Source organism: Fusarium oxysporum, chromosome 14 (assembly GCF_000149955.1).
Source record: "Fusarium oxysporum f. sp. lycopersici 4287 chromosome 14, whole genome shotgun sequence".
In the NCBI taxonomy this organism is placed as follows: domain Eukaryota; kingdom Fungi; phylum Ascomycota; class Sordariomycetes; order Hypocreales; family Nectriaceae; genus Fusarium; species Fusarium oxysporum.
Genome location: NC_030999.1, coordinates 868,064 through 880,134, shown reverse-complemented (window position 1 = coordinate 880,134; position 12,071 = coordinate 868,064). Strand labels below are relative to the sequence as shown.

Sequence of the window (12,071 nt, the reverse complement as noted above, 5' to 3'; positions counted from 1 at the left end):
AGCATAAAATTCATTACCAAAGCTCATCATATCTGATATTTAAATTTTGAACTCTATGCATCACAAACTTGCTGACTAGAAACGAAATAGTTCATGACAGAATTGGTGAAAATTGTGAGCCGCCCACCAACATGTCCACTATGCTTTTAAGATAGGAAGACTAGCGTGCAGAACCTTGTCGAACAGGAAGGATCAACACATCATCGGTGCTGCGAACAGCTAATGCTGTATCACTTACAACATGCATCATGCGTGAAATATAAGGATGACCTTGTGAGTCCCGAAGTCAACTAAGAAGAACAGCCATTCTTGGATGGGAAGTCAGATATTTACGATGGTACCGTACAAACACGTATAATCCATCCACATCACTCGAAATTGGCAAATAATCCAATAGGCGATTTTGCAACGTTGTTTCATGCTAAATTGTACACCAAGAGCCAATAAGCTGTGGTTTCAAATAATATAAAATAGATGACTTCTCTCCTAATGGCGTTTGTTTTTGTGTTTAGGCGCGAAAGAGCGTTGATGCTTGCTCCTAACCTCAAGTATCTTCCTCCAGGTCCTGCTTCGACTATCAATGAAGGAACATGTCAGATACGGGTCTTGTCCCAACTACAACAGTAAAGTCGCGCAAGTTACTCGTAGAGTAGATCATCAAGTGCAGCAGCTTGGAGGTAGAACCAGCGTTTCCCACAGTTCCATCACTTATGTGAATCGAGGTGACGATCAAGTGTCGCTTCGAAGAAGGATCGTAGAACTCAACCGGGAGAACGGGAGCCTGCATCATGAGGATAAGTACTTTGCTACACTGGCTAACGATGTATTAGTATCTCTTAAATCCTCGATCCAGTCTTGTCTATCCAAAATCCCTGACGCTCTGCTCTATGATAACACAGCTACCTTGCACAGCAGCGAAATGGGGAGTAGCATCTCGCAAGGGTTCAGGCGCCAACGCCCGCATACTGACCCTCTCTCGAGCCTCAATCAGCGTAAGGATCATATTCACGGTCTCGCTGATGCACAGGATCCTCAGATAAATTTGGTGTCTTCCTGCGGCCAGGGTGCAAGAAACCGTCCATTACCGCCGACTCCACACCCAATATCGAAGTCTATGCTCGAGAAGTTGGAGATAAATCTCATAAGACAAAATGGGATGATGAGACAATCAATCGCATTGAATAGAAAGCTCGTTTATCGGGTGCTGCTGCGTTTAGTTTCTCAGATACGACAATTGGCTTCTGCGCTCCGATCCGTTGTCACAGAGGCAAACCTCTTGATTGAGCAACTGAATACCGACTGGCGACAGTACATTGAGGATGTTATCAAAGAGGAAACAGACCCAGAAATCCAGGGCTCAGGTATCGATTTAGCCTGCAGCTTAGATGCCAAATATCACCCCGGCAATATTGACAATAGATCAGAGTCAAGACTACGGGATTCGGACCTAAGTCTGAGCTATGAGTCTGATCGAGTGGAGTCAGTCTATAGTTCACTGAACATCTTACCAATGAATCAAGGAAGATCGAACCCAGGAAAGAGCAAGGACGATCAAGGTCAAAGCTGGCCTTATGTAGAACCTCTTAGAATAGCTCATCAGCAATCTCAGCCTTCCCTTGGTTGTGAAACTGCGTCGTCGAAGGCTAAATTGAGGCAACGCCTCGCCATACTTCATTATGAGCGCATGTACTACAGGAGACTGGCGAACGAGGCAGTCGTCCGGTTTGTACCTACAATAAAACACCACGTTCACGAGGTCCAGAATCTTTTGCACGAGTATAGCGCGGAGGAGAATAGACTCAGGGGTTTACTCCAGCAGCAGATAAACCTTCGAACCACTCAGCATCCTAATGGCGATGGATAAGGACCAGATTTGTATGCGTCATATCAAGGTGACACTTTATATCAATACTGTACCGATAATCGCCTGGATAAGTTGCTCGTTTCGAACTTCATTGTCTCTCCTTTTTGTTGTTGATTCTGCTGTTTCTGTCTCTTCCAGTATCACGTTATGTATGGTGATACCTCATCAGTGAAGAGAGAGCATTTCTATGGAATATAACCTGTGAATGGAACAGTAGTAAGGGAAATACAACGTAGTAGCGATGTGAAGAGTATAGATGCTCATCAGTAGAACTTCATTTGGTCTACGATAGTGGAAAGTACCTTACAGCCCATTATCACAATCAACCTCCACGTTTTCGTAGTGGAAAGGGCAGTTTTGGAGCTACAATGGAGAGGGAGCCTCAAAAGGCAGTCCAGATTCGAATTCACACTAAAAAATATATCCGCTGCTATTGTGCGGCTATTGTCACGCCCTCAAGTTTCGTGGAATGAGTGAGAAAGGACCATTGCTTACATCTCCGAGTCAAGTCAATCTTGCCACTACCCTCGACAGCACCTAACTTTTCGGAGAGCCTGGCAATTCGAGTTCGCGCTCAACAGAAGAAAGCAGCCGTTCACATGAGACAGAGAAGTCGAGTACGTAAATGGACTCCTGGGTAGAGGTCGACTACGTGTCACATTCATTGTGCGCGGGGATGAATATTTATACCGTCTCTTGACTCTCAAGGTCAGTGCCTTGAACCAAACTAACTTTATTAGGTTTCTTCCGCTTCTATTTTTCTCGACTGCCAGCAAGCGATTCAATGGGAAGCAGCTCGATCCCTAGCGTTCCTTCGCCACCGCGCGTTGCGCCACCGCACGCAATGACCGTTGAACAGCTGCTCCATTTCCTACAAGAGAGGAGCCATCTTCTTACGCTAGAAAATGAAAGATTGCGCCCACAGTACGAGTTCCTCCAGGCCTCAGTCGATCAGAAAGAGGCTATATTGAAATGGCAACAGAGCCTCATCCGCTTAGGAGAGGAGCATCTGACCTTGCTAGAGAGAGTACTTCAAGGGCAGTCAACTGAGACGGTGTCCGCGACGGAATCGCCGCCACAGTTCATGGAGCATCAGTTTCGGCAACAGACCTGCAGCTCACCTCTTAACACACCACCGAACCTGAGACTTGAGTCGAATCAAGACGGCGACAGTACATCGTTTGCGGCCGGCGTAACAGATGACGATGGCAGACGAGGGGTCATTCAAGACGATTTGGAAGTGATGCAGCGATGCGCCGAATCAGAAGCCCTGGCTTATTTAGCATCCTACTGTTAGCTTCATTTGAATTGAGTGGACAGAGATTGCCTTTTATTGTTTTACCGGTAGAGTAACCGCCTGCAACGTATAAACGTATGTATCGGCGCTTCCTGCCGCAGGATCATTGAACGGCCTACGCATCCGTCTCTACCCGCGCGACCTAATCAATCTAACTGAGCCTTTGATTAGAAAACCTTTTGTTTTTCTCCCCAGTTGGAAAAATGCTCCATTCGCCTAGCATCGATATTGTTTTAGTTTGGGCCTGCCCTAGGAGGGCGTCATGAGGGGACCGAGGTCTGCATTCCGTCTCTGTCCGGCCCAGCAAAAGGCGGTTGTAACTTTGCTTTGCAATTTAGAGATTCACCATGTTATTGTTGCTTCACCATCCAATTGTCTTTACGAACTGAAACGTGACTCGGTATAATGTTTGTATGTTAAGCCATGACATTAAACTTATCCCCCGTCGTAACGTGGTACCATTTCATCTCTCCATGTATGTACAGACACATATGTATACATAAATATGTGTAGATATCCATTCCCAGTGCGTCTAGCTAGACCTGAGGATCGCCTTCGGAAATTGGCCTTTACGAGCCGTTATTTTCGGTTCCTCTGGTATTGCTCATCAGATTGGAAGGGTTCACGGTAGAGTCCAGTCCCATCTGCAAAGGAGCGCCTCCGCCTGTGGCTCCCTGTGCATGAAGGTTGGTCTGACCACTAATCGTGCGTACTATGGTCTCACTTATCCGTTGCGGCAATTGATTGTTGCTGTAGATCTTGTTAGCTACATTAGAGGGAAATTAGGAAGAAGATATGCTACAAAGGGTAAAAGGGAAAGAAAAGAGAACGAATTCCCTAGTGATCAAGTTAGGACTAAGACGTACTCTGTTCTAATTTGCTTCAAGGCTTGCAAAAGCTCTGTTCTCATTTGCTTCATGCTTTCAGAGGACTCAGTTCTCATTTGCTTCATGCTTTCAGAGGACTCAGTTCTCATTTGCTTCATGTTTTCAAGAAACTCTGTTCTCATTTTATTAATACTTTGGAAAAAGGATTAGCCAAGGAAGAACGACAGAAAAGAGAAAAGATTAAAAATTAAAAATTAAAAACTAAAAAAAATTAAAAATAAAAAAAATAAATGAAAAAATAATAAAAGGCTTGACGGATACGACGACTCACAGTGTGAAGGTTGCTTTCGATCTGGGGTAAGCTAAGGTGTCAGCTTCAAAGTGGTGCAATGATGTAAGGCTGACTCACTGCTGGTTTATTAGGGCTTCCAGAACATAACGGTCGTCGTCTTGCGGCTCTTGCGGGTCTCCAAATTCTTCATCGTAGCTAGGTCTGCACTTCTTGTCAGTCTAACTTCGTTTGCGTGGTCCGTGTGATTGACGTGGCAAAGCGAGCAAAACGAAGGATTACGTCACACAATGTGGAAGAAGGCAAATATAGATGGGACGAGAACAAGTACAGTGACATTCAAGAGAATAAAGGCGGAATAAATGGAAACAAAGAGAGGGAAAGTAAAAAAGGTCAGAGAGTGGGTAAGAGGGAAGGGGGAATGGATGGGGGGAAGACAGAAATAGGACAAACCCTTCATCATAGTAAACCATCCCGTCACCTTGCTCGTCCTCAGGAGTAGCGACACGCAGTGGCTGCCCACCATACGGATGATCACGAACGCCAATTATTCGTCTTTGCCGAATGTTATCGACCGGCCGCCAATAGTTCCCCAGTGAACTAGATCGGACATCCTCAGGCGCCTCAAGAGCAGTCCGTTTGTGCCTGCCCCGGGCACCCCTCTTAGCAGGACGGCGCGACTGGATATAGGCTTGCGATGGTCTGGGCTGTGAAGACTCCATAGAAAGAGAATGAGATAGAATAGATCAAGGCACTTGTATAAAAAAGAATGACAGAAGGAGTAAAGATAGATGGGGAAAGCAAGAGCTGGTCGGTCAGGAGACTGATCGAGTGACTGAGGGACTGTGCCAGAGCTTACCGTGCAGGTGCAGCGATGAATGTATCAGCGTCCAGTTCTTCCCTTCAACGCAGCTTTATATGTAGGAAATAGCTGTTACCGACAGTCTGGTTCAGCGCAGGCAGCTGCAGCCCTCCTGTTGGGCGGCCGACGGGTCGAGTAAGTACCCAGCCATCGTGGGAGGAAGATACTGTAGCCTTTCACAAATATTGTGTACCTTCCGAAAGTCCTCAGCAGCATGCCCCTTTTGGACTTTGATCGTTTTTGTTGAAGCCATCCAGAAATCGACAATATACAGTCGCGATGCACCCGTCCGTTTTCTACGCTTGCCTACTGTCCTACAAGTTAGCACCGTTTGGCACCGTCCAGGCTTTGGCGTCATTTCGCAGGTGCTACCAAAGCGTCCTTTCTAGACCTAGGTACTCGCTCTCTCTCTCTCTCTTTTTTTTTTTTTTTCCTCTTTTTTTTCTAAAATCGGACATTTTGTCCGTCCGCCCTGGGACGACAAGCCGATCGCTTGCTCAGTTAGCGGAAAATCGCAGCTGCTTCTGGTATGGCTGTTGAGGCTGAAGAACAATAATTTCGGGGGACTCGTCCGCTCACTCTTAGCGCATGTTTGGTAGCGGAGTTACTGGCATCCACCCTCTATGGACCTAATCTCTCATCTCAATATTGGGATGTTGCTGCATGCAGCAGCATGTTACCGTAGTGGATACCATAGGGCAATGGCGCTTTGACAAATACAATTAACTACCCCATTTCTCAGCGGTGGAAGCGGCTCCGAAAATCTTCGGACGCGCACAGGTAATGCTGAAAGCTTTCGGGGCCATCCTATTCTGCTGACTCGTTTCGTTGCAGATCTTGGGGCCGCAATTCACTTCCGGCCCGCCTGGCTTGACCCCACATGTACAACGTCAACCAAAAACTGGCGGGGGCGGTTGAAGCCAAGTGCGTTTTCTAAATCCAATTTTGGCTCGGAAACTACTGCACAAGGCAACGCGCACAGTTTGAGCATGTCATCCCACGTTGTTAAACGGCATGGACCCATCCATTACCTAATCACCGCTAAAAGAGACTTGGCTATCAGCATGCTAAAACAGCAGGAAATACTAGAGCGACCGATCGTTGATAGACTCAACCAACGGCTCACAATTGCCCAGGACCGAGAGGCCAGGTAAGAATACAGGATAACAAAATATAAGTAGATATAAGTAGATATAAGTAAATATTATTAAATAAATAAAACAAAATAACTTTTTTTTAAATAAAAAAATTAAAAAAAAAAAAAAAAAAAAAAAAAAAACCCTCCGGATTCTTTCACGCTGGTGTAGGAGGGCGCGCTACAATGCCGATTGATATGTGTCGCAGGATAAGGCATGATCTACTGTACGGCCTCAGAAAACAACTGCGTTAGTAATCTAGCTATATGCTTTACGTAACTCTGCGGAATGGAATACGCCGAACGAGAGAAAGCTTGGCAACAATCAATCAATACATTTGTTTGCTGCTGCTCATCACTTTCACTTTAGCCCTTCAAACACGCTCAGTGCGATAATATGCCCCCGCTTCATCATTCGGATTGGCGCTCATTTCCAATCTCGAGGACCAACAGCCGCACGGCCGAAATACTTCGGGTTTCTAGGGCCAAGCAATTGGGGGAGGACGGGAGTTGGTAACCCCCAGAGGTATCAACTGGAGAGACTGTTTGATAGCAAATAACCTGCGGCGGCTTACAGGCCATTCTGACACCAGAATAAACGTGTGATACCTTGTCTAGCGTTGACACCATGAATCGAGAGATTACGAAGGTTAAAATAAAGCTCAAGGTAAGGGAAGAGAAAACCCAACGCCAAGTGGAAACGAGGAGGCACGCGATGTTTGGTAATCTACGACAACGTCTTGACACCCTCTCCTACCCCAAGTTACTTGATTTTCTACAAGGTCTCAGAATTCGAGGTTCTTTGAGATCGTATCATTCTATCACACAATTAACGCGAGATAGTACTTGGTGTATTGTCAAGGCAATGGCTTATCACTATTGTCGTTGTTTTACAGGTCTTGTGGTTATCTCCAATCACAGCGAATACGAGCCTTCCTGCCCTTCTCCGGTGGAGTTCGTCATTAACTCCGCAAATCAAGTGTCCCACCAGCGAGCGACAGCTGACAAGCCCGTATAGAGCCAGCAACGGTTTCGTTATCTCCCCGCCCAGGCCATTCTTAGGTCAGCATCGGGGCCGCTTGATTTTGCTTGTTGACACAGATTCTGACAGCCATGATACCCCTGTGCTAGTGCGCGCGCTGTCATTCCGGATAACTAGCTTCAGTCTAACCTAGACGATCTACGTGGTCCGGCACCAGTTCTTCAGCGCCTCGCTTCGTTCGACCTCGGTCGCTAGTCAGTGTCAAATTTTAGTTTCTCTGTAGTTCACATGATATCCCGCAATGTGGGGGCGACATGCAGTTCATTCATGATTCACGTGAAGCACATCATCGAGCCATGAAAGCATGAAGGTGGATAGATAGACAAGCAGGAAAGCACAGACGCAGACAGGGATATTACGAAACTAAAGAAGGGGAACGACAATAAACATAATAAAAAAATAATAAAAAAAGAAAGAAAGAAAGAAACAAAAAGAGGGGAGGGAAAGCCGGAGACCGGGGAACCGGAATCACTTTAGCATGCAGAGTCATTTCGCAAGTTATTTTACGCGATCCAATGAAACGAGGTCCCCGCAAGAGTTTCTTCTGCTCTAAGAGTAAAGCTTCCTTCAACGGTGCGTGAGTCAGGGTCTTCGCGTCGACACTAAATCAAACGCCACCTGAAAATAGGGCGCTACGCTGTACCATAAACGCCCTAGATCATCCGTGCAATGGTGCTTAGTCTCCGAGCGACAACGTCCGCTTCCGCCGCGTCAATTTTCCGCTCCTCTGATCAGTGACAGCTCCAAAAGTAAAGTGGGTCAAGAAGCCGTTTTCGCTACTCAGGTCGGGACTTTACCTGCATCCCGGCGGAGCCGAGCGACATCCTAAAAACAGTCACCCAGCAAGAAAGACGGAAAAGTCGAAATAGAACGAGGTGTAATTGAATCTACCGCACACACAGTTCTCAAAGACAGTCATTGCTGCTGGCAACTAAGCCCCGCGCAGTGTGTATGGTAGGAAACCAGACGGTATACGCCGTAATTCTTGGCTAACGCACAATAACCAATCGTTATTCTTGGCTTTACGGCTTGTTGAAGGTCACTGTAAGGCTGACTCGCGCCGTCATGGACGCAACTACATTGGGACTAGTGCCTATGCTCGCATACACTTTCTGGGTACATCTTCTGTGCGGCTAAGAGTAGGCTTACGGGCCAATTCTGCCACCTAAAGTGGACGATATGTCTGTCTAAAAGGTAGATATATGTACCTCCAGGACTCGTCTTAGAAATAGAGAGAATGTTGTCGCAAGGAGAAAAATGCCTCTGCACTATACTGTACATTGAACTGTAGAACATCCAGTGGCGCATCGGACTTGACCATTGGACAGCACGAAACTACAGGCTACCCTACACTAGCTAGCATCCTACATTGGCAGAAATGTGCCGCCAAGAGCTCAAGGCTCGACTCCCCGGCCACTAGAACACCGACATGACCGTGTCGCTGCACAACGCCCGACCAACGGTCCTTGGCAAGTCTCGACAGTCCGGTAACGGCGCGACGAAAGAAGGACGAAAATGAACTCGATTCAAGTCATTGGGTGTGGCAGGAAAGCGTTGCGATCGAAATGGGCCGTTCTGTGCCGCGAGTCCAGCTCGGGGCAGATTCTTACTTCCGGCCCGCCTGGCTTGACTCCACATGCACAACGTCAGCCAAAACTGGCTGGGGGCCATTGAAGCCAAGTGCGGTTTCTAAATCCAAATTTGGCTCGGCAGCTGTTGCACAAGGCGCGCGCGCTTTAGGCACGTCATCCCACGTTGTCCAGCCCCAGCATGATGCCATCATCCAATCACCGCCGAATGAGGCTTGGTTGTTTGATAGCAAATAACCAACAGCGACTTGTCACTGTTGCTGTTATTTTACAATACTTATATGGTTATTTCATATCACATCGAACACAAGCTTTCCTGGCCTTCTCCGTCAGAGTACATCATCAACTCCGCAGATCAATTGTTCCACCCACGAACGACAGATTCCGACTGCCATGATACCCCTGTGCTAGTACGCGTGTCCGGGTAATTTGCCTAGCTTCAGTCTAACTTGGACGATCTGCAGCGCCTCGCTTCGTTCGACCTCGGTCGCTAGTCAGTGTCAAATTTTAGCTTTTCTGCAGTTCACATGATATCCCGCAATGTTGGGGCGACATGCAGTTCATTTATGAATCATGTGAATCACATCATCGATCCATTAATAAACCATGAAAGTGGATAGAGGGGGGAAGGGGAAGGAAATACTGCAATCGCATACACCAAAATACGCTTTGTCTCCTACCTATTTCCATTCCCTGTTTTATGTCCCCCACTAGGGCCGAGGCATTCGGAATCATTTCCGCCGATTGATTGTTTAACGCGAAAGGGTTTTCTGTTCTGGGTATGGAATACGAAGCAAAGTTTCCTCCAATGGTGCAAGAATCAGAGTCTTCGCTTCGACACTAAATCAAGAGCCACGCTGTGCCATAAACTGCTTTCGGCGCCATGGTTCTTTTTCTCCGATCGATAATGTCCACTGGATCTGCCGCATCTGCTTCCTCTTCCCCGGCAGGTTGTTATTTTTTTATGAAACAAGGAAAAGTGGGCCTGGACACAAGATACATCAAGCAACGGAACAGAATGATATCTTAAAAAAGTCATCAGTAAGAATGAGGGCAAAAGTCGAAATATAACGAGACGAAATGGAGTCCCTACTGATCATATGACTGCCAAGACGTTCATTGTTGCTGGCAGTGACATTCAATTGTATAAAGAACATCCAATCGCGTACTGACGGTATCGCCACTCAGCAAGTGACATGAAAACTACCGCTACCCTATCCCTTTGAGTGCCACAGCCCGTAGGCGGGGTCACGACAGGGGTATAGAGCCAATGAAGATAAATGAAACGAACGTTACTTTTCCACACATACTAATTTATATGATAGTAAAAGTCCCAGCAATTTTGATTGTTACAAAGAGCTACCTTACAGACTTGGCAAATATCTTACGAACTTCCAGTACCCTGCACGTACTAGCCTTATGACTAAGCTAAGTGGGGCGAGTGACCTTCCTAAGGGCTGTGGCACTCAAAGGGATACTTCTTCTACTCCTACTACGAGCTTTGTTTCGATCGGACGGAGAATATACATAACATACTACTGCGAGCTAAAATATACATAACATAACATAACATAACTGCTACCAGCTGGTGTTTTACGACGGCAGGAATGGGTCATTAAGAAGCTCAGGACCTAAGCCACTAGATCGGCGATTAAAAGTCCGTTTTGACCGTTGCGGTCCCCCACGTGATGTGGGTTCAATGCAGGATATGTCGATCCTAACTACCGATGTAACCTCAGCGCTGAGCGGACTGCACTAAGGGGGGGTAAGCAGAATACGGAAGAACGGAAGGCCGAAATAGGATGTCGAAGAACAAAATTGACAGCGGCACCGTACAATCGAACCCACAGTCAGGGTTTGAAAAAGATGTTGGCTCTAGCAGACACTTGATCCACCTCTACCATGGATTTGCGTCTCATATTCTTCGTCCATCCCCTCGCTCCAACCGTGTTGACCTATCTCGACGTCGAATTCGTCCCGACAGTCTGGCACCGTGATGGAGAGGTGGAAATTAAACCTGGATTGCCTGAGGACTTTTTGCAACGACCATGGAGTAACACCGACATGACCCGTTCCGCTGCACGACGACCGACCAACAATCCTCGGCAAGGCAAGTCTGGAAAGTACGGCAATGGCTCGACGATGAAAGAAGGCCGAAAATGAACTCGAATCAAGACAGGCCTGGCAAGAAAGCATAGCGGGCGAAATGGGCCGTATTGTGCCGCAAGAGAGTCGCGAGTCCGGTTCGGGACAGGACGATTCATCCACTTAATTCCGCCGTTCGTTCGAAAGATGCTCTACATTCGATACATACACAGCTTCCATATCTTGGAACAGCATCGAGACCAAGACGATACTGTTTCGTCTCTGCTTCCATTTCGGCTGAAGAGGCAGACATGGCGCCTCGGAAGACTCGTTCCAGGTCCCCCCACCCAGAAGATCGAGGATGGGTGAGCCAGACCATGCGCAAGAGAGGCATGACGGCGATCAAGAAGAACTACCAGTTTGGCAAAGACTGCGGTACGATCGCCGTGCTTGCGTTCTACAACAAGATCCATGGATTCTGGGACGGCTCAGTGTACACCCCGGACGGGGAATCACTGCCGGAAAACACGAACGACGTGGTAGGTTCAGAAGCGCAGAAGCACGGAAGCCTGAAGAAGCCGATTGGGCAAGTCGCTGACCGGGATGGTGGTTACAGATTCACGATATTTGGCGGAGGCAGGTTGTGTCTAATGGCGAGCTTGTTCTGAGGCCAGCGAGACAACGGAAGCAGGCGGCCAATACGAAGCCGTGCCGGGTCACCAAACCAGCGCCGAAGCCATCACCCCGTGTGCTCAGTCTTCGCAGCAGAGGTCGTCAGGGCGATGGCTCATCAGGGTCTGGCGCCTCACCGACGCAGCCGCAAATCATCGTCGCCGGCGACGGCGAATCCGAAGCCGAGGACGATGGTGAGAGTATCTAAGCCATTTTCACGTCCAAGATCCAAAGGGTTTATATGATTCATGGCTTCAAGTTCTTGAAAGGATAGGAGGAAAACCATGTGAAGAACACGTCCGTCTGTGGCATGCTTTCCGGCCTGGTCACCTTGCGCGGATAATGCTGTTCGTGGTGCTGACAGTACCGATGGTCATATCGACGGCAACGACAGCGGCAACGGCAACGG

The 12,071-nt window shown here is 47.6% G+C and overlaps 4 protein-coding genes across 4 annotated transcripts; 3 read left to right on the top strand and 1 right to left on the bottom strand.

Moving 5' to 3' along the window:
• Positions 1-919: 919 nt before the first annotated feature.
• FOXG_21540 (uncharacterized protein) lies at positions 920-1,864 on the top strand (the record flags this gene model as incomplete). The annotated part of the gene is made up of 1 exon (XM_018401885.1): positions 920-1,864. One exon carries the CDS (start codon positions 920-922, stop codon positions 1,862-1,864), a length of 945 nt encoding a protein of 314 aa, XP_018253988.1.
• An 844-nt stretch (positions 1,865-2,708) lies between these two features.
• FOXG_21539 (uncharacterized protein) lies at positions 2,709-3,161 on the top strand (the record flags this gene model as incomplete). The annotated part of the gene is made up of 1 exon (XM_018401884.1): positions 2,709-3,161. The coding sequence occupies one exon, from the start codon at positions 2,709-2,711 to the stop codon at positions 3,159-3,161; it is 453 nt and encodes a 150-aa protein (XP_018253987.1).
• Positions 3,162-3,881: 720 nt separating this feature from the next.
• On the bottom strand, positions 3,882-4,999 carry FOXG_14266 (uncharacterized protein; the record flags this gene model as incomplete). Its single annotated transcript, XM_018394336.1, has 4 exons — positions 3,882-3,911; positions 4,320-4,350; positions 4,398-4,481; positions 4,731-4,999. 4 exons carry the CDS (start codon positions 4,997-4,999, stop codon positions 3,882-3,884), a joined length of 414 nt encoding a protein of 137 aa, XP_018253986.1.
• Positions 5,000-10,807: 5,808 nt separating this feature from the next.
• Positions 10,808-11,485, top strand: FOXG_21538 (uncharacterized protein; the record flags this gene model as incomplete). Its single annotated transcript, XM_018401883.1, has 1 exon — positions 10,808-11,485. The coding sequence occupies one exon, from the start codon at positions 10,808-10,810 to the stop codon at positions 11,066-11,068; it is 261 nt and encodes an 86-aa protein (XP_018253985.1). The 3' UTR covers positions 11,069-11,485.
• Positions 11,486-12,071: the final 586 nt, after the last annotated feature.